Raw genomic sequence first — 19944 nt, 5'->3', positions numbered from 1 at the left:
TTAATCTATTTTAGAATAAGGCTGTAACATAACAAAATGTGGAAAAGGTGAAGCGCTGTGAATACTTTCCAGATGCACTATATATATTTTGCAATAAAATAAACTTTTTGCAATGTACAATGAACTGCACAGTGCCTGGGTGCTGGGACCAGCGAATTATTGAATTACTGCTCAGCCTTAACCTCTGCATCCAACCTTCATCTACAGCGCTCTCACCTGTGCACACCAGGTGGCGCTAAATACTATGTTTAAAAACGAAATAAATGTGTAGTTAGATAGCTAAGGTTTCTGACCGGAACGTTTGTAATGTGACCAGCAGGTGGCGATAAAGAACGGGAACAGTTCCTTCCGCCAGTACAATGAAGCTGCTCAGTGACGTCACTTCCGTGTTTATTTGCCATTACTTCCTCGAAGTTGAAAGCATGGATGGGTGAGAGGAGAAGAGGTGCAGGGCTGCTGTTGCTATGGAAGCAGACAGGCCCCCAGGGGCCCAGGTGGGTGTGAGTCCTGCAGACTGGGGTGGGAATGATAAGAGTGTCTCTATATTGAGGATGTTTTGTGTTACAGGTCAGTGGTTGGTTGCAGACTGCTCACAGACATGTCCAGGAATACCTGCAGGAGGAAAAAGCAGGGACAGGGGCCCCTGGGCTGTGTGATGATGTCATCAGGTGCATTCAGAATTTCTGCCCCCAGTTACCACTCAGTTACAGGTACAAACAAATGTGTATTTACCTAGAATGGGTCCGGATACTGCCAAAATATCTTCATTAGACCCTCTGTCAGGTTTTTATTGCTGTCCCCACCAGGGAGACTTTCCCTCACTTCCTGTTAGTACAGGAAGTGGGGGATAGTCTCCAATGACATACAGACCGAAATGGGATAGAGCTTCTGTTTTTATTGGAGTCTGTGTTTACCTATGCAAGGAACAAGAACAACTGCTCCTTTCATTTCTCGGGTGTCTGAGATAGAAAATGAAAGAAAATTCAACCAACGGGGCCACAGACATAAAATATGACAGTCTCAGACTATGTAGCGTGCCCGCAGCCTTGAACTATCCCATGTTGGGTGCTCCCAGTCTCGGGCCATCTAGCGTGGCGTGCCGCCAGTCTCGGGCCATCCAGCGTGGCGTGCCGCCAGTCTCGGGCCATCCAGCGTGGCGTGCCGCCAGTCTCGGGCCGTCCAGCGTGGCGTGCCGCCAGTCTCGGGCCGTCCAGCGTGGCGTGCCGCCAGTCTCGGGCCGTCCAGCGTGGCGTGCCGCCAGTCTCGGGCCGTCCAGCGTGGCGTTCTGCAAGTCTCGGGCCGTCCAGCGTGGCGTTCCGCCAGTCTCGGGCCGTCCAGCGTGGCGTTCTGCAAGTCTCGGGCCGTCCAGCGTGGCGTGCCGCCAGTCTCGGGCCATCCAGCGTGGCGTGCCGCCAGTCTCGGGCCGTCCAGCGTGGCGTTCCGCCAGTCTCGGGCCGTCCAGCGTGGCGTTCCGCCAGTCTCGGGCCGTCCAGCGTGGCGTTCCGCCAGTCTCGGGCCGTCCAGCGTGGCGTTCCGCCAGTCTCGGGCCGTCCAGCGTGGCGTTCCGCCAGTCTCGGGCCGTCCAGCGTGGCGTTCCGCCAGTCTCGGGCCGTCCAGCGCGGCGTTCCGCCAGTCTCGGGCCGTCCAGCGTGGCGTTCTGCAAGTCTCGGGCCGTCCAGCGTGGCGTTCCGCCAGTCTCGGGCCGTCCAGCGTGGCGTTCCGCCAGTCTCGGGCCGTCCAGCGTGGCGTTCCCGCCAGTCTCGTGTGGCGTGCCCTCAATCTTGGACTGCCCCCTGCAGCACGTGGCCAGTCTCCGGTAGCGTGCCCCCAGTCTCTGCCGATCTCTGGTGGCGTGCCCCCAGTCTCTGCCGATCTCTGGTGGCGTGCCCCCAGTCTCTGCCGGCGTGCCCAGTCTCAGACAATCCCATGTAGCATGCCCCCAGTCTTGGACCATCCCCTGCAGTGAATCCCCAGTCTCGGACCAGCATGGCGTGCCGCCAGCCTTGGGCCGTCCCGCGTGCCACCAGTCTCAGACTATCCCCAGCAGCACATCCCCAGACTTGGACCTGGACCGTCTCCTATAGTGAGTCCTCCATCTCAGGCCAGCCTATGTAGCGCATTCTCAGTTTTGGATTACTAACTTTAACAAATCCCCTTCAGCAGTATACTTGTTACTTCTGCACCAATAGAAGCTGTGCCAAAACCAGTCTCCTAAAACTACCTGCACCATACTGAACCTGTGTTGGATTGTTGATATAAAAGAGATGTTAGCGAGGGGTTGGTTATAAAGGGAACCAGTCAGGTTCTCGCTGTTCTGACTTGTTGAAGACTTCACTACCGCTTTATTAATGGGATGTTTTTATGAAAATGTCTCATAAAAACATCCCACCATGAACCATTTTTAAAAAGCGCGAACCATTTTTAAAATGTTACTGCAAATTTCCCGTTACAACAAATGTGCAGGGTGTCTACAGTGCATCCAAAAAGTATTCACAGCACTTCACTTTTTCCACATTTTGTTATGTTACAGCCTTATTCCGAAATGGATTAAATTCATTATCTTCCTCATAATTCTACAAACCATACTCCATAATGACAGTGTGAAAGAAGTTTGTTTGAAATCCTTTCCAAATTTATTAAAAATAAAATATGAAAAAAATGTAAATGTACATAAATATTGACAGCCTTTGCTCAGTACTTTGTTGAAGCACCTTTGTGCCAATTGGTGCCCAATTACAGCCTCAAGTCTTTTGGAGTATGATGCCACAAGCTTGGCACACCTATTTTTGGGCAGGTTTTCCCATTCTTCTTTGCAGGACCTCTCAAGCTCCAACAGGTTGAATGTTCAATGCTGGGCTACTCATGGACATTCACAGAGTTGTCCCATAGCCATGTCTTTGTTATCTTGGCTGCGTGCTTATGGGCCATACACACTATAAGATTTTCTGAATACTTTTTCCTTTAGATTTACCAAAACCAGATAATATGAGGTCAAACCTAAACACTTTCAATTTGTATGCAATCTGGCAGGCCCTTGTACTACATAGAAAAGGTAATTCTGAAGGAAAAAGTCTTCAGAAAATCTTATAGTGTGTATGGCCCTTTAGGGTCTGTGTCCTGTTAGAAGATAAACCTTCCCCCAGTCTGAGATTCAGAAAGTTCTGGAACAGGTTTTCAGCAAGGATGTCTCTGTACATTGCTGCATTCATTTTTCCCTTGATCCTGACTAGTCTCCCAGTTCCTGCCACTGAAAACATCCCCACAGCCTGATGCTGCCACCACCATGCTTCACTGTAGGGATGGTATTGGCCTAGGTCAGTGATGATGAACCTTGGCACCCAAGATGTTTTGGAACTACATTTCCCATGATGCTCAACTACACTGCAGAGTGCATGAGCATCATGGAAAATGTAGTTCCAAAACATGGGATGCCAAGGTTTGCCATTACTGGTCTAGGTGATGAGCGGTGCCTGGTTTCCTCCAGACATGACACTTGCCATTCAGGCCAAAGAGTTTAATCTTTGTTTCATCAGACCAGAGAATTTTGTTTCTCATGGTCTGATAGTCCTTCAGGTGCCTTTTGACAAACTCCAGGTGGGCTGTTGTATGCCTTTTACTTCCGTCTGGCCACTCTACCATACAGGCCTGATTGGTGGAGTGCTGCAGAGATGGTGGTTCTTCCAGAAATTTCCCCTCTCTCTACAGAGAAACGCTGGAGCTCTGTCAGAGTGACCATCGGGTTTTTAGTCACCTCCCTGACAAAGGCCCTTTTCTCCCCTGATCGCTCAGTTTGGCCGGGCAGCCTGCTCTAGGAAGAGTCCTGGTGGTTCCAATCTTCTTCCATTTATGGATGATGGAGGCCACTGTGCTCATTGGGACCTTTTTAATGCTGCAGAATTTTTTTCTGTACCCTTCCTTAGATCTGTGCCTCAATACAATCCTGTCTCGGAGGTCTACAGATAATTCCTTGGATTTTATCGCTTGGTTTGTGCTCTGACATGCACTGTTAACTGTGGGACCCTTATATAGACAGGTGTGTGCCTTTCCAAATCATGTCCAATCAACTGAATTTACCACAGGTGGACTCCAATCAAGTTGTAGAAACATTTCAAGGATGATCAGTGGAAACAGAATGCATCTGAGCTCAGTTTTAGTGTCACGGCAAAGGCTGTAAATACTTATGTACATGGGATTTTTTTTTTTTTTTTTTTATAAATTTGCAAAGATTTCAAACAAACTTCTTTCATGTTGTCATTATGGGGGATTGTTTGTAGAATTTGAGGAAAATAATGAATTTATTCTATTTTGGAATAAAGCTGTTACATAACAACAGAATGTGGAAAAGTGAAGAGCTGTGAATACTTTCCGGGTGCACTGTATGTATGACCATGCAGACCAGCAGGCACCAGTTAGACCCAGTGCAGTTAGTAGTCAGCACTCACAAAGTGTGACTACCTCTAGGTGGATCACTTTTCAGAGGGTATTTGACAGGTAGTGGGGAGGTATTATGTTGCCTCTTCGCTTTCTGTTTTGACTCCTTAAAACCCACACCATCGAGCTAAAGCCAGGTGCATTGCACCTGAGTGCAGGTTGGTTGTGCTGAATGTGACCGGGGGTTAGAAGAGGTAAGTATTGGAACTTTAGTACCACTTTAAAGGGAAGCAGTTGAGAAGGGGTAGTAAAGATGCAGCTCAACCACATGTTTTTTCCGTTACCCCACCCCAACCGCAGGGTTAAACAGCTAAAAGCGTTGATGAGACATGCCCCTTCTCTTCCTCCGCTGTACAGATCTATGTAAGGACACCTGTGCTAAGAGGTGTGACTGTTACTCAACACTGCCAGCACAGGGCACTGCGATGGGAGAGCACAACTCAGCATTTTCACTGAGAGGAATAGACACCTGAAGGAAAAATGTAGTCGATAATTAATCATAACATGCAAGGGTAGAAGACTATACAGAGATAGAAAGTTATGATAAAATATAAAGGTTGGAGGTGAATTTTATTTTAAATGATACATTTCCGAGAAATCTCTCTTTTACAATAAGCTGATGAAGCTGTGTAACCTCACCAGCCTACGGGAATGGCATTGCAAGTTGTAAAAGGTAGCTAGACTGATTGTATGATGGGAGGGGTGTGTACACAAGGCGTGTTTGGTCTGAAGTTTGGTCTGAAGTCTGAAGTCATGAACTCCATATAGTGCTGTGGTGGCACAATTTCCTGTCTAACTGGCTCTCCTATTACCTATTTAGTCCAGCTGGCTCGTTGGTCTAGGGGTATGATTCTCGCTTTGGGTGCGAGAGGTCCCGGGTTCAAATCCCGGACGAGCCCTATTTTTATACTCCCATCTTTTCTGATGCATACTATAAATGTATTTGGAGCATCCCATGTAGCGTGCCCCCAGTCTCGGAGCATCCCGTGTATCGTGCCCCCAGTCTCAGGGTATCCCGTGTAGTGTGCCCCTAGTCTTGGAGCATCCCGTGTATCGTGCCCCCAGTTTCTGGTCAACCTCTGTAACGTGCCTCCCGTCTCAGGGCATCCCGTGCATCGTGCCCCCAGTTTCTGGTCAACCTCTGTAACGTGCCTCCAGTCTCGGAGCATCCCGTGTATCGTGCCTCCAGTCTCGGAGCATCCCGTGTATCGTGCCCCCAGTCTCGGAGCATCCCGTGTATCGTGCCTCCAGTCTCGGAGCATCCCGTGTATCGTGCCTCCAGTCTCGGAGCATCCCTTGTATCATGCCCCCAGTCTCTGGTCATCCCGTGTATCGTTTCCCCAGTCTCTGGTTATCCTGTGTAGCGTGCCTTCGGTCTCTGGTCATCCTGTGTAGCGTGCCCGCAGTCTTAGAAGTGATGTCATCGCATGCCAGCCAATGAAGATGGTCACATCCTAGAACCTGGAAGAAGCCAGGTAGAATATGCCGGCGCAGGATGTCTAGCGGACTTTAGTACCACTTTAAGGGGGAGCAGTTGGAGGGGTGGGGGCGAAGTGAAAATGTTTCTAAAAAAAAAAAAAAAAAGTATGATAAAATATAAGGGTTGGAGGTGAATTTTATTTTAAGTGATACATTTCCGAGAAATCTCTCTTTTACAATAAGCTTATGAAGCTGTGTAACATCACCAGCCTACGGGAATGGCATTGCAAGTTGTAAAAGGTAGCTAGACTGATTGTATGATGGGAGGGGTGTGTACACAAGGCGTGTTTGGTCTGAAGTTTGGTCTGAAGTCTGAAGTCATGAGCTCCATATAGTGCTGTGGTGGCACAATTTCCTGTCTAACTGGCTCTCCTATTACTTGTTCAGTCCAGCTGGCTCGTTGGTCTAGGGGTATGATTCTCGCTTTGGGTGCGAGAGGTCCCGGGTTCAAATCCCGGACGAGCCCTATTTTTATACTCCCATCTTTTCTGATGCATACTATAAATGTATTTGGAGCATCCCATGTAGCGTGCCCCCAGTCTCGGAGCATCCCGTGTAGCGTGCCCCCAGTCTCAGGGTATCCCGTGTAGTGTGCCCCTAGTCTTGGAGCATCCCGTGTATCTTGCCCCCAGTTTCTGGTCATCCTCTGTAACGTGCCTCCCGTCTCAGGGCATCCCGTGCATCGTGCCCCCAGTTTCTGGTCATCCTCTGTAACGTGCCTCCAGTCTCGGAGCATCCTGTGTATCGTGCCTCCAGTCTCGGAGCATCCCGTGTATCGTGCCTCCAGTCTCGGAGCATCCCGTGTATCGTGCCTCCAGTCTCGGAGCATCCCGTGTATTGTGCCTCCAGTCTCGGAGCATCCCGTGTATCGTGCCTCCAGTCTCGGAGCATCCCGTGTATCGTGCCTCCAGTCTCGGAGCATCCCGTGTATTGTGCCTCCAGTCTCGGAGCATCCCGTGTATCGTGCCTCCAGTCTCGGAGCATCCCGTGTATCGTGCCTCCAGTCTCGGAGCATCCCGTGTATCGTGCCTCCAGTCTCGGAGCATCCCGTGTATTGTGCCTCCAGTCTCGGAGCATCCCGTGTATCGTGCCTCCAGTCTCGGAGCATCCCGTGTATCGTGCCTCCAGTCTCGGAGCATCCCGTGTATCGTGCCTCCAGTCTCGGAGCATCCCGTGTATCGTGCCTCCAGTCTCGGAGCATCCCGTGTATTGTGCCTCCAGTCTCGGAGCATCCCGTGTATCGTGCCCCCAGTCTCTGGTCATCCCGTGTATTGTGCCTCCAGTCTCGGAGCATCCCGTGTATCGTGCCCCCAGTCTCTGGTCATCCCGTGTATCGTGCCCCCAGTCTCTGGTCATCCCGTGTATCGTGCCCCCAGTCTCTGGTCATCCCGTGTATCGTGCCCCCAGTCTCTGGTCATCCCGTGTATCGTGCCCCCAGTCTCTGGTCATCCCGTGTATCGTGCCCCCAGTCTCTGGTCATCCCGTGTATCGTTCCCCCAGTCTCTGGTTATCCTGTGTAGCGTGCCTTCGGTCTCTGGTCATCCTGTGTAGCGTGCCCGCAGTCTTAGAAGTGATGTCATCGCATGCCAGCCAATGAAGATGGTCACATCCTAGAACCTGGAAGAAGCCAGGTAGAAGATGCCGGCGCAGGATGTCTAGCGGACTTTAGTACCACTTTAAGGGGGAGCAGTTGGAGGGGTGGGGGCGAAGTGAAAATGTTTCTAAAAAAAAAAAAAAAGTATGATAAAATATAAGGGTTGGAGGTGAATTTTATTTTAAGTGATACATTTCCGAGAAATGTCTCCTACTTTTACAATAAGCTGATGAGGCTGTGCAACATCACCAGGCTACAGGAATCGCATTGCAAGTTGTAAAAGGTAGCTATACTAATTCTATGATGGGAGAGGTGTGTATGCAAGGCGTGTTTGGAAAGTCCATACATCATGAACTCCATATGGTGTTGTGGTGACACAATTTCCTGTCTAACAGGCTCTCCTATTACTTTTAAAGTACAGCTGGCTCGTTGGTCTAGGGGTATGATTCTCGCTTTGGGTGCGAGAGGTCCCGGGTTCAAATCCCGGACGAGCCCTACTTTTGATTTCATATCTTTTCTAGTGCACAAACTAAATGTGTTTTAAACGGACCTCTGAGACTATCACAGTGCAGGTGCATTTATACGGAGACTTGATTACACACAGGTGGATTCTATTTATCATCATTAGTCATTTAGGTCAACATTGGATCATTCAGAGATCCTCACTGAACTTCTGGAGAGAGTTTGCTGCACTGAAAGTAAAGGGACTGAATAATTTTGCACTCCCAATTTTTCAGTTTTTTATTTGTTAAAAAAGTTTGAAATATCCAATAAATTTCGTTTCACTTCATGATTGTGTCCTACTTGTTGATTCTTCACAAAAAATTACAGTTTTATATATTTATGTTTGAAGCCTGAAATGTGGCAAAAGGTCGCAATGTTCAAGGGGGCCGAATACTTTCGCAAAGCACTGTATGAGCTTCATGAAAGGACAGTACAGTTTTTTCCTTTTTAACCAAAAGCTGCTGAAATGACTTTGGGCGGGGTGTGAAGGAAGTAAGGTAAAAGTAGGGCTCGTCCGGGATTTGAACCCGGGACCTCTCGCACCCAAAGCGAGAATCATACCCCTAGACCAACGAGCCAGCTGATGTGTCCTATCAGAAGCATTTTAGATGAGGGAATTGTGCCTATGGAATGTATTTATTATACTCCTGCAAAGTCCCGCAGGGTGCAAAGATTTTCCACACAGAGTATAATAAAACATGTTCTCTACTGCTGCATACTCTCCTTCTTAGTATCAGTTTACCAAGCCTTCTGCAATAGCAAAGTTCACACCACAGTGACTGTAACCTGATATGTAAAGCTCAGCATAGTCTCCGAGCAGATGGGACTGCTTTATTAAGAGTCGAGGACTGTAATATGCATGCCATTGACATGTTCATCCTACATTGCACAGCGCAAGCCATTATAAAAGCTTTGCTCGGCCCTCTACTTGTTTAACTCTGTTAGCCTCAGTGCAATGTTTTCACCCCCGGCCTTTTGGGACAAGTCATTGGATGCACAAATCTCTTGTAGTACGAATGCTGGAGACCTATGCGCCCCTGTTGTCACCCTCTGTTTCCTCTTCCCAGCCAGCCTATTGAGACGGCTCCTACTGACTTTCAATTAAGAGAGCGATAGTCTGAAAGCAAACAGCTTCCACTAATCTCCTTTGAATGCCCACAGTACTTTTTCAATGTTTTTTTTTTTTTTCTTTACCGCTTCTTCTTACAATACAAGGATTTTTTATCTACTGACCCACTGACAACATGCACTGCCTATTAGGGTTGCACTGATATTGATCCTGGTATCAGTGCCGATATCAAGTAGTTTCACGAGTACTAGTGAAAATGCTCCAATACCCAAAACCGATACCTTTGCATTGCATTCTGAGCCCTTACAAAATGAATGGGTTCAAACCGCACTGCAAAGAATCACATGCAGTTTGAACAGGAATGTGGGGCGATTCCTGTCTGAATCGCATGCGTTTCCCGCACCATTTCTGTGTAAACCAAGGCTAAAGTCACTATTAGGGAGGGCCCTGTGGGCATTCAAAAGAGGTAAATTGGTGGAAGCTGTTTGCTTTCAGACTATCTCTTTTGAATGCCCACAGTGCCCTGTGTTACCGGGGTATATAGCAACTACATATGTCCATGTATAAGAGATCAGGGTTTTTTTTTGTGTTCTTGGGTGCAGCCATATTTGCTCCATACACAGGCTCTGCTTTGTGCTTTTCAATGGTTTTTTTTCTTTACTGCACCTTCTCACAATGCAAGGATGTTGGTCTACTGACCCACTGACCACATGCACTGCCTATTAGGGCTACACAGATACCGGTATCCGTGCCGATACTGAGTAGTTTCACGAGTACTAGTGAAAATGTTCCAATACCCAAAACCGATACCTTTGCGCTGCGATTTGATCCCATACAAAATGAATGAGCTCAAACACACTGAAGAATCGCATGCAAGTGGAACAGAAATGCAGTGCAATTCCTGTCCAAATCGCATGCACTATTCCTGTGTAAACCCAGGCTAAAGTCACAATGAGGCAGGGCACTGTGGGCATTCAAAAGAGATAGATTAGTGGAAGCTGTTTGCTTTCAGACTATCTCTTTTGAATGCCCACATTGCCCTGTGTTACCGGGGTATATAGCAACTACACATGTATAAGAGATCAGCTTCAACTTTGGGTGATTTGGGGGTTTTTGTGTTCATGGGTGCGAGCCATATTTGCTCCATATACATGCTCTGTGCTTTTCAATGGTTTTTTCTTTACTGTGCCTTCTCCCAATGCAAGGATGTTGGTCTACTGACTCACTGACAACATGCACTGCCTATTGGGGTTGCACTGATACTGATAACGGTATGAGTGCCGATACCGAGTAGTTTCACAAGCACTAGTGAAAACGCTCCAATATCCAAAACTGATACCTTTGCGGTGTGATTTGAGCCCATACAAAATGAATGGGCTCAAATTGCACTAAAAAGAATCGCATGCAATGGGAACAGGAATGCAGTGCAACTCCTGTCCGAGTCGCAAGCAGTTTCCTGCGCCCAAGCTGGTCATAGTGACCTGGGTTCACACAGGAATGGTGCGGGAAACCACATACGATTCTAACAGGAATCTCACCGCATTCCTGTTCAAATCGCATGCGATTCTTTGCAGTGCGATTTGAGCCTATTCCTTTTGCATGGGCTCAAATCGCACCGCAAAGGACTCTGTATTGGCGAGTACGTGACTGAAAGTATCGGTACTCGTACTCTCTGGTAAAAAAAAAAAAAAACTATGGGTGCAACCCTATTGCCTATATAGCTAAAATAAAAATTATGGGAAAAAACAAAAAGTAGCCTATGGGATTTTCTTTTTCTATTGCAGTTTCACAACAATCTCTCAGCTCGTGTCCCTGCAGAAATCTCCATGTGTGTCCGCCCTGGGCTGGGACACCGAACGCTTTCAGCAATGGAGACACCAGGGTTTGCAGCAGACAAAAGTAAGCCAACCTCCAGTGGTCCTCTCCAGAGCTCGCCTCCTCCTGGTGGGGTACATCTCAAATTACCGGACAGGAGACAGCCCGGTGCATGATGGGAACTTGTACGTCAGGGACGCCAGTGGATGTATACCTTGTGAGGTAAGTCATGTTATGGAGTCAAGGACTGGGCCCCTTGGGGCTCCTCAAAGTACTGGCCTTATATTATGATCCCAGAGCAGAAAACTTGCAGCTCTTTCCTGGAAAATAGATGGAGGGGAACTTTTGGGGCCCTGTCTGTTGTATGTCACCCTGTCACCACTCCTATTTCTAAGAAGGAAAAAAAAAAAAGACCTTCTACCACCATAAAAATGTTTACTTACTTGCCTGCATCCCAGGACATGCTAATAGTCGTAATATGGGGATAAGAAGCACATAGTCTTTGGGGTGGTTCATACTTGCCAACTATCCCGTTTTTGCAGGGACAGTCCCAGCCAGAGATGTATAGTAACTTAAGTAGAACTACTTCACTACTGTACTTAAGTACCGAAAGGCGGTATCTGTACTTTCCTAGAGTAGAATTTTTTTCTCCTACTTCCACTTTTACTTCACTACATTTTTTCAATGATTTCAATACTTCTACTCCGATATTTTTTTTTTTTTTGTGCTGCATAGTTACTCGTTACAATTATAAAAATGACCACTGCCAGAACAGTAGATGTCAGGTTTCATGAAGCTCAAAACATGTGTATTATCAGCGCATACGAAAATAAAAGCTACTGTATGTATAAATAAAAGCTGCATTTGAAATAATAAAAAACAATATGATGTTCAAACTTTTGACTTCTTTCTTTAATAACTACATAACACAGTACTTGTACTTTTACTTTCAGTACTTGAGTAGCATTTTTTTTTTCAAAACTACTGGTACTTTTACTTTTAGTACTTGAGTAGCAAATTTTTTAAAAAAACTACTTGCAATACTTAAGTACAAAAAATGTTGAATACTTTAGTACTTCTACTCAAGTCACTTTTTGATCGAGCACTTCCACTTCTACTCAAGTCACTTTTTGATCGAGCACTTGTACTTTTACTCAAGTATGGGTTTCGAGTACTTTATACAACTCTGGTCCCGGCAAATAGGAGCCTGTCCCGGGTAATTTTACATTGTCCCGGCAATGTACTTATTTACACTTTGCACTTTATTTATATTTCCATTTTTTGGATGGTCACACCTGAGCACATTTGACACTTTAGAATTGCAGAGAATTGTGATGAGAATTTTAAACTTTAGGCAGAAGTAGTGCAGCTGAATGGAAGAATTATTCCAACTCTGCTACTTTGGCCTCAAGTTTAAAATTCCCTTCTAATCTGATGATAAGTAGGCGGATATTATGTGGAGTAGGCGGGGCTTCAGGGAAGTGGGTGTGGTAAATAATTTATAGTTGTGCTGCAAAGTGTCCCTGGACATTTTTTTCAAATGTTGGCAACTATGGTGGTCTGGTGATTGTACTAGATCCCCATTTTAAAAACTTTCCTTTTTGGTGACTGTTCTGAACATTTTATAGACATATTAATTAGTGGTTCCAAATAATCAAGGAGATCTACGTGATAATGTGCACGCGCGCCGCCGGAGCCGCGCTCCTGCTGTGATTAGACACAGCGGGAGGCTGGCTTTTGAAATGACCATAGAGACCTGTGATCCTATATAGAAGGATCACAGGCACTCTGTGATCATTCCAGAGAGTGTTTACAACAGCTGACCGTTCTTCTCTCTCAGGAAGGAGCGATCGCAGGCGACAATGGGAGCCGCCTTCCCCGTGCATCGGAGTCCCCGCTGGGGAGTGGGGGCGGGAATGTGCCGGCGCGCGCGCTCACCCCCTAGCTGCAGGCGCGCGACCGACGTAGATCTACGTCGGTTCGTGCAGGAGGCGGTTAACAATTGCAACTTTGTGAGTATAATACTTACCATGTTTTTATACAATAAATTATCGGTCTCAGGATAATGCAGTAGGTCGGTGCGCCCTCTGTATGTGTTTTTTATTGTTGAAGTGTTTTAGACTTCCCAAAATCTTTGAGGGCAGCAAGATCGGGATTATCCGCTTCCAAGTGTAAATGGAGATCTAAATATATCCGACTGGAGGGGCCATTTTCCTGAGCGCAGGAGACATTGTGTTTGTGACTATCTCAACACTTTAGTTTCTGCAACAGCCTATACTCACTTAGCCTTTGGTCCCTTACCGCCTGAAGGGAATACCCTGTAAATCATATATGGGGGAGCTTGTAACTAAATCCCCTTCTTCTCAGATGATCCAGCTGCCCTGGGACAGGGGGAGATCCCTCAGCCCTGTGTAAGCTCCAAGTGTAGGATTGGTTCTCCTTGCTTCCAGCAGTTAAAAAGCAGTAGAGCAAAGTGAAGGTGGGTGAAGGCTTCTGCGGGAGTAAACCTATTGCTTTGCCATCTAGTCTACTGTAAGCCTGACTGCACTATTAATGGTTTCTTCTACCATTGCATTATTAATGGTGCTTGTTGCACAATGTTATATCTGCTGTAATTTTGTGTCTTTTATTACTCTTGATAAATGCAGACTGTTACATTATGTTGGATGGGTACCTGTGGGTTTAAATCACAGTATGTTTGTTTTTTCCCTCCAGATGTCCAAGTTTGATTTAAACCTATTGGGGTCACTGGTCCTCTTCCCTTGCTGGTCCTACATTCCCATCCAACATGGAGAAGGCTATGTGGAGGTCCTGTCTTCCCCTATCTCAGTCACCACCCCAGTGATGAAACCAGAAGTGCCGGACCAGGCCAATGCTACAGCTCTTAACCCTGACAAAGCCTCACAGCTTTTGTGTAGCAGGTTAATGAATATTTTCTTCTCCGCCTTTTCTTTTTTGTCAGTTTCCTCTTAGTTCAGCTACTCCAGCCTATTTCTCTCATTTTTTTTTTTTTTTTGTTGGCTTCCCCAGCCTTCTATTTTTCCAGTTCTCCTCTCTCCCTCTCCCTTTTAATTCTGCCTTTCACATCCTGATTCTAGTCTCTCTGTCATCGTCCCGTTTTGATTGTGGCATTCCCATCCACCTCTTATTCCAGCCTCTACTTCCTCCTTGTCTTCTTCTATCTCCCCATCCTCATTGTTTTCCTTAGTTCTCTCCATCCTCCTTGTCGATATCTTCTTCTATCCTCCCCATCCCCCTTTTCGTTGTCATCATCGTCTTCTAACCTCCCCATCCTCCTTGTCGTCTTTTTCTATCCTCCCTATCCCCCTTGTCGTCTTCTATCCTCCTGATCTTCCTTGTCTTCTTCTATTCTCCATGTCGTCTTCTATCCTCCCCATCCTCCTCGCCTGCTTCTATCCTCCCCATTCTCCTCGCCTGCTTCTATCCTCCCCATTCTCCTCGCCTGCTTCTATCCTCCCCATTCTCCTCGCCTGCTTCTAACCTCCCCATTCTCCTCTCCTCCTTCTATCCTTCCCATTCTCCTCGCCTCCTTCTATCCTCCCCATCCTCCTCGCCTGCTTCTATCCTCCCCATCCTCCTCGCCTGCTTCTATCCTCCCCATCCTCCTCGCCTGCTTCTATCCTCCCCATTCTCCTCGCCTGCTTCTAACCTCCCCATTCTCCTCGCCTGCTTCTATCCTTCCCATTCTCCTCGCCTCCTTCTATCCTTCCCATTCTCCTCGCCTCCTTCTATCCTCCCCATCCTCCTCGCCTCCTTCTATCCTCCCCATCCTCCTCGCCTCCTTCTATCCTCCCCATCCTCCTCGCCTCCTTCTATCCTCCCCATCCTCCTCGCCTGCTTCTATCCTCCCCATCCTCCTCGCCTGCTTCTATCCTCCCCATCCTCCTCGCCTGCTTCTATCCTCCCCATCCTCCTCGCCTGCTTCTATCCTCCCCATCCTCCTCGCCTGCTTCTATCCTCCCCATCCTCCTCGCCTGCTTCTATCCTCCCCATCCGCCTCGCCTGCTTCTATCCTCCCCATCCGCCTCGCCTGCTTCTATCCTCGCCATCCGCCTCGCCTGCTTCTATCCTCGCCATCCGCCTCGCCTGCTTCTATCCTCGCCATCCGCCTCGCCTGCTTCTATCCTCGCCATCCGCCTCGCCTGCTTCTATCCTCGCCATCCGCCTCGCCTGTTTCTATCCTCGCCATCCGCCTCGCCTGTTTCTATCCTCGCCATCCGCCTCGCCTCCTTCTATCCTCCCCATCCTCCTTGCCTCCTTCTATCCTCCCCATCCTCCTCGCCTCCTTCTATCCTCCCCATCCTCCTCGCCTCCTTCTATCCTCCTCGCCTCCTTCTATCCTCCTCGCCTCCTTCTATCCTCCTCGCCTCCTTCTATCCTCCCCATCCTCCTCGCCTCCTTCTATCCTCCCCATCCTCCTCGCCTCCTTCTATCCTCCCCATCCTCCTCGCCTCCTTCTATCCTCCCCATCCTCCTCGCCTCCTTCTATCCTCCCCATCCTCCTCGCCTCCCTCTATCCTCCCCATCCTCCTCGCCTCCCTCTATCCTCCCCATTCTCCCCGCCTCCTTCTATCCTCCCCATTCTCCTCGCCTCCTTCTATCCTCCCCATTCTCCTCGCCTCCTTCTATCCTCCCCATCCTCCTCGCCTCCTTCTATCCTCCCCATCCTCCTTCCCTGATTTCTTCTTTTCAGATTCTTACTTTCTCATTTTATTACATTCAGCCTCATCTATAACTCTCACTTTACAGGCATCTCTTTGTGATCGTATAACTGTGTTGAAGACCTACGGTACATTATAGTCAATAAATTACCTTAGTTTTATTTCTTCAAAACAACTTATGAGGATCTGCTATAGATTAATGGCTATTTTTTTGTAAAAACCTATCAAGAGTATCAGTTTATGGATGCCGCTGATTATATAAGGATGTCCAAAGTATAAGCAGATAGTTTTGTTATATTATTGCTATCATTTAGCCCTATATTTACATTGTATGATTGTATATAGTTCTTTTTTATATCAGCAGTGATTCCAGGTTTTAACTTTCTGTACCTTTTCTTCCTCTCCCAGGTCCCATCCTCGAGGATTTCGAGTTTCAGTGACTGGCCAGCTGGTATCGATCACATCACTCATCAATATACGGGACACAACCTTCTTCTTTTTCTTTCTTCAGGATAGAGATACAACAAAATCTGTTCCAGTCATAGTGAAGGTGTGTATGTGTGTATTCTTCAATGTGTAATAGATCGCAAACATGCATGAAGTCACTCTTTTCTGTCTGCATCATCCTGCAGGAGGAGGACAGACTCCTAGCCCCCTTCTGTCTGTATCACCCTGCAGGAGGAGGACAGACTCATAGCCCCCTTCTGTCTGTATCACCCTGCAGGAGGAGGACAGACCCAACCCCCCCCCCCGTCTGTTTCACACTGCAGGAGGAGGACAGACTCATAGCTCCCTTCTGTCTGTATCACCCTGCAGGAGGAGGACAGACTCATAGCCCCCTTCTGTCTGTCTCACCCTGCAGGAGGAGTACAGACTCGTAGCCCCCTTCTGTCTGTATCACCCTGCAGGAGGAGGACAGACTCGTAGCCCCCTTCTGTCTGTATCACCCTGCAGGAGGAGGACAGACTCATAGCCCCCTTCTGTCTGTATCACCCTGCAGGAGGAGGACAGACTCATAGCCCCCTTCTGTCTGTATCACCCTGCAGGAGGAGGACAGACTCGTAGCCCCCTTCTGTCTGTATCACCCTGCAGGAGGAGGACAGACTCATAGCCCCCTTCTGTCTGTATCACCCTGCAGGAGGAGGACAGACTCGTAGCTCCCTTCTGTCTGTATCACCCTGCAGGAGGAGGACAGACTCATAGCCCCCTTCTGTCTGGATCACCCTGCAGGAGTAGGACAGACTCATAGCTCCCTTCTGTCTGTATCACCCTGCAGGAGGAGTACAGACTCGTAGCCCCCTTCTGTCTGTATCACCCTGCAGGAGGAGGACAGACTCATAGCCCCCTTCTGTCTGTATCACCCTGCAGGAGGAGGACAGACTCGTAGCCCCCTTCTGTCTGTATCACCCTGCAGGAGGAGGACAGACTCGTAGCCCCCTTCTGTCTGTATCACCCTGCAGGAGGAGGACAGACTCATAGCCCCCTTCTGTCTGTATCACCCTGCAGGAGGAGGACAGACTCGTAGCTCCCTTCTGTCTGTATCACCCTGCAGGAGGAGGACAGACTCGTAGCTCCCTTTTGTCTGTATCACCCTGCAGGAGGAGGACAGACTCATAGCCCCTGTCTGTCTGGATCACCCTGCAGGAGGAGGACAGACTCATAGCTCCCTTCTGTCTGTATCACCCTTCTTCTTTCTCTTCCTGTCTTTGCAGGTGCCACAAAAGCTGTGTTGGTATCACGCTTTACACATCGGTAATACATATGAAGTGACATCACTCTCCGTATCCTCTCTCCGTGGATCTGTGCAGCTGATTTTTGCCATTACCTCCTCTTCCTGTCTTATCCCCAGTCCTGCACTTTCTCCGCCATGTTCCTCCAGCCTTACTAAAGAGAATTCAGAAGAGCTTAGGGATACCTCCAGTGGTGGGGAAGAGCAGCACTCTAACCCACAGGGAAAAATTAGGGAAAAGCAGCAAAAGATGTCAAAGACCCTAACCTATGAGGTGAGCAAATTCATATCCTAACCTCTTTTACTGTGTGTCTGTCTTCTCTGGTAAAGTGATTTGTTCACTTTTGCATGGTGACAATAGAAAGATATCACTAAGATCATTGAATTATACACATCACAATATAATGTGTTCTTTATCCTCAGGGTGTTGTTACACGTGTCCAGGATGCCAGTGCTGGTCTATATGAGCTGGATGGGACGGTGATCCTGTGCACTGCTTACACACAGCTTCATAATGGAGGAAGAGGATTTAGAGAGGGGGCGAGAGTTGAGGTAAGGCGATGAAGAGGAGGCCTGCTGACCCTTTAGAGCGGACTGAAAAAATTCCATATGCCCCGTCACCAGCATGTCTCAAATATTGCAGCTGATGGCCAGTCTTTGGAAATGTTCCTGTTGCTATCAGAAGCATGCTTTTCTGTATGACTGCCTGTAGCTACTTAACCACTTAAGCCCCGGAGGATTTGGCTGCTCAATGACCAGGCCCTATTTTGCGATTCGGCACTGCGTGACTGTAACGGACAATTGTGCGGTCGTACGACACTGCACCCAAATTAAATTGACGTCCTTCTTTTCCCCACAAACAGAGCTTTCTTTTGGTGGTATTTGATCACCTGTGCGATTTTTACTTTTTGCGCTATAAACAAAAAAAAAGAGCGACAATTTTGAAAAAATAACAATATTTTTCACATTTTTTTATTTTTTTATATGAAATTCTCAAAAAAAAAAAATGTAAAAATCATTTTTTTTTAACATTTTAGGCAAATTTGTTTTCTGCTACATATTTTTGGTAAAAAAAAAATCGCAATAAGCGTATTTTGATTGGTTTGCACAAAAGTTATTGCGTTTACTAACTACGGGAAAGATTTATGTCATTTTTATTGTTTTTTTAAATTAGTAATGGCGGCGATCTACGATTTTTGTGCGGGACTGCGACATTGCGGTGGACAGATCAGACCCTTGACTGACATTTTTGACACTTTTGGGAGTACCGGTGACATTACTTCAGTAATCAGTGCTATAAATATGTACTGTTACTGTAATAATGACACTGGTAGGGAAGGGGTTAACTTTATTGGTGATCAAGGGGTTAAGTGTGTCCCTAGGGGCGTGAGTCTAACTGTCAGGGGGCGTGGCTTGTTAGATAATCACAGAGACATAAGATCCTACGTAGCAGGATCACATAGCCTCTGTCATGTTCTAAGGGAGAATGACAGACGGCTGTGTTTACATCAGCCGTCTGTCTTTCTCCCTCTGCTGAGGGAGATCACGAGTGGCCGGCGGACATCGGAGCCGCCGGTCACACGCGCGGGGAAGGCAGGGAACGAGCGGGGGTGGTAGTGCGCCCGCCCCCTACAGGCTCATGGGTGAGCGACGTAGACCTAGGAGCGGCTGACTGCCGCAGTAAATAGTCGTGCGGCGGTCGGCAAGTGGTTAAATATATTAATTTTCCATCTCTTTTAATGTACATTATTCATCTATACAAGCATAGACCTCTGCAATGTTCCAAGAGCAGTCATTCTTCTCTATCCTATTGGCGGAGGAGCCTACAGTGCAGTTGCCGCCTCCAGCAGTGCAACAAACCTTAGGGTCAGTTTAGTCAGTGTGTAGATGAAGCTGGATCCTAGACAGATAAATATTTATTATCTATTTATGAATCAATGAAGTATCCACATTTTAAACCCCCACACACACACAGAGCACTCTACCCTCCTCATCCAATCATTCCAAACCGGAACTCTGTGCACAACCAAGGATCCTGATAGCCAATTCCCACTTTCCCACACTCAAAAGGTTTTGTAGATGCAGATCATAAATGTATATTCTGTCTCTCAATCATTGTGCGCAGCCTATTGCATTAGGGTGTGCACCCCAGAGCATAGACACACATGCGTGTATATCAGCCTTAGCCAGGGAGGTGACCAAGAACCCGATGGTCACTCGGGTGACCTTCTTGGGAGAACCTTCCATAAGAACAACCTTCTCTGTAGGACTCCACCAATCGGGCCTGTATGGTAGAGTGGCCAGACGGAAGCCATTCCTCAGTAAAGGGCATGTGATAGCCTGTCTGGAGTTTGCCAAAAGGCCCCTGAAGGACTTTCAAACCAAGAGAAACAAAGATTAAACTCTCTGGCCTGAATGGCAAGCGTCATGTCTGGAGGAAATCGGGCACCACTCATCACCTGGCCAATACCATCCCTACAGTGAAGCATGGTGGTGGCAGCATCATGCTGTGGGGATGTTTTTCAGTGGGAGGAACTGGGAGACTGGTCAGGATCGAGGGAAAGATGAATGCAGCAATGTACAGAGACATCCTTGCTGAAAACCTGCTCCAGAGCGCTCTAGACAAACGCTCAAACAAACT

The 19944-nt window shown here is 47.6% G+C and overlaps 1 protein-coding gene across 1 annotated transcript in view; it reads left to right on the top strand.

Annotated features, from left to right (window-relative positions):
- The first annotated feature begins 399 nt into the window (after positions 1–399).
- The window catches only part of CTC1 (CST telomere replication complex component 1), an 80807-nt gene continuing 61262 nt past the window's right edge, over positions 400–19944 (top strand). The window contains exons 1-7 of the mRNA XM_082256252.1: positions 400–494; positions 568–710; positions 10862–11114; positions 13608–13813; positions 15983–16124; positions 17287–17577; positions 17727–17855. Coding sequence (XP_082112378.1) covers positions 465–494; positions 568–710; positions 10862–11114; positions 13608–13813; positions 15983–16124; positions 17287–17577; positions 17727–17855 — 1194 coding nt within the window. The 5' untranslated portion in view covers positions 400–464. The remainder of the gene's footprint in view (positions 495–567; positions 711–10861; positions 11115–13607; positions 13814–15982; positions 16125–17286; positions 17578–17726; positions 17856–19944) is intronic.

This window comes from Pelophylax lessonae, assembly GCF_965119305.1.
Source record: "Pelophylax lessonae genome assembly, chromosome: 4".
In the NCBI taxonomy this organism is placed as follows: Eukaryota; Metazoa; Chordata; class Amphibia; order Anura; family Ranidae; genus Pelophylax; species Pelophylax lessonae.
This window is presented reverse-complemented; position numbering and strand designations above follow the sequence as displayed.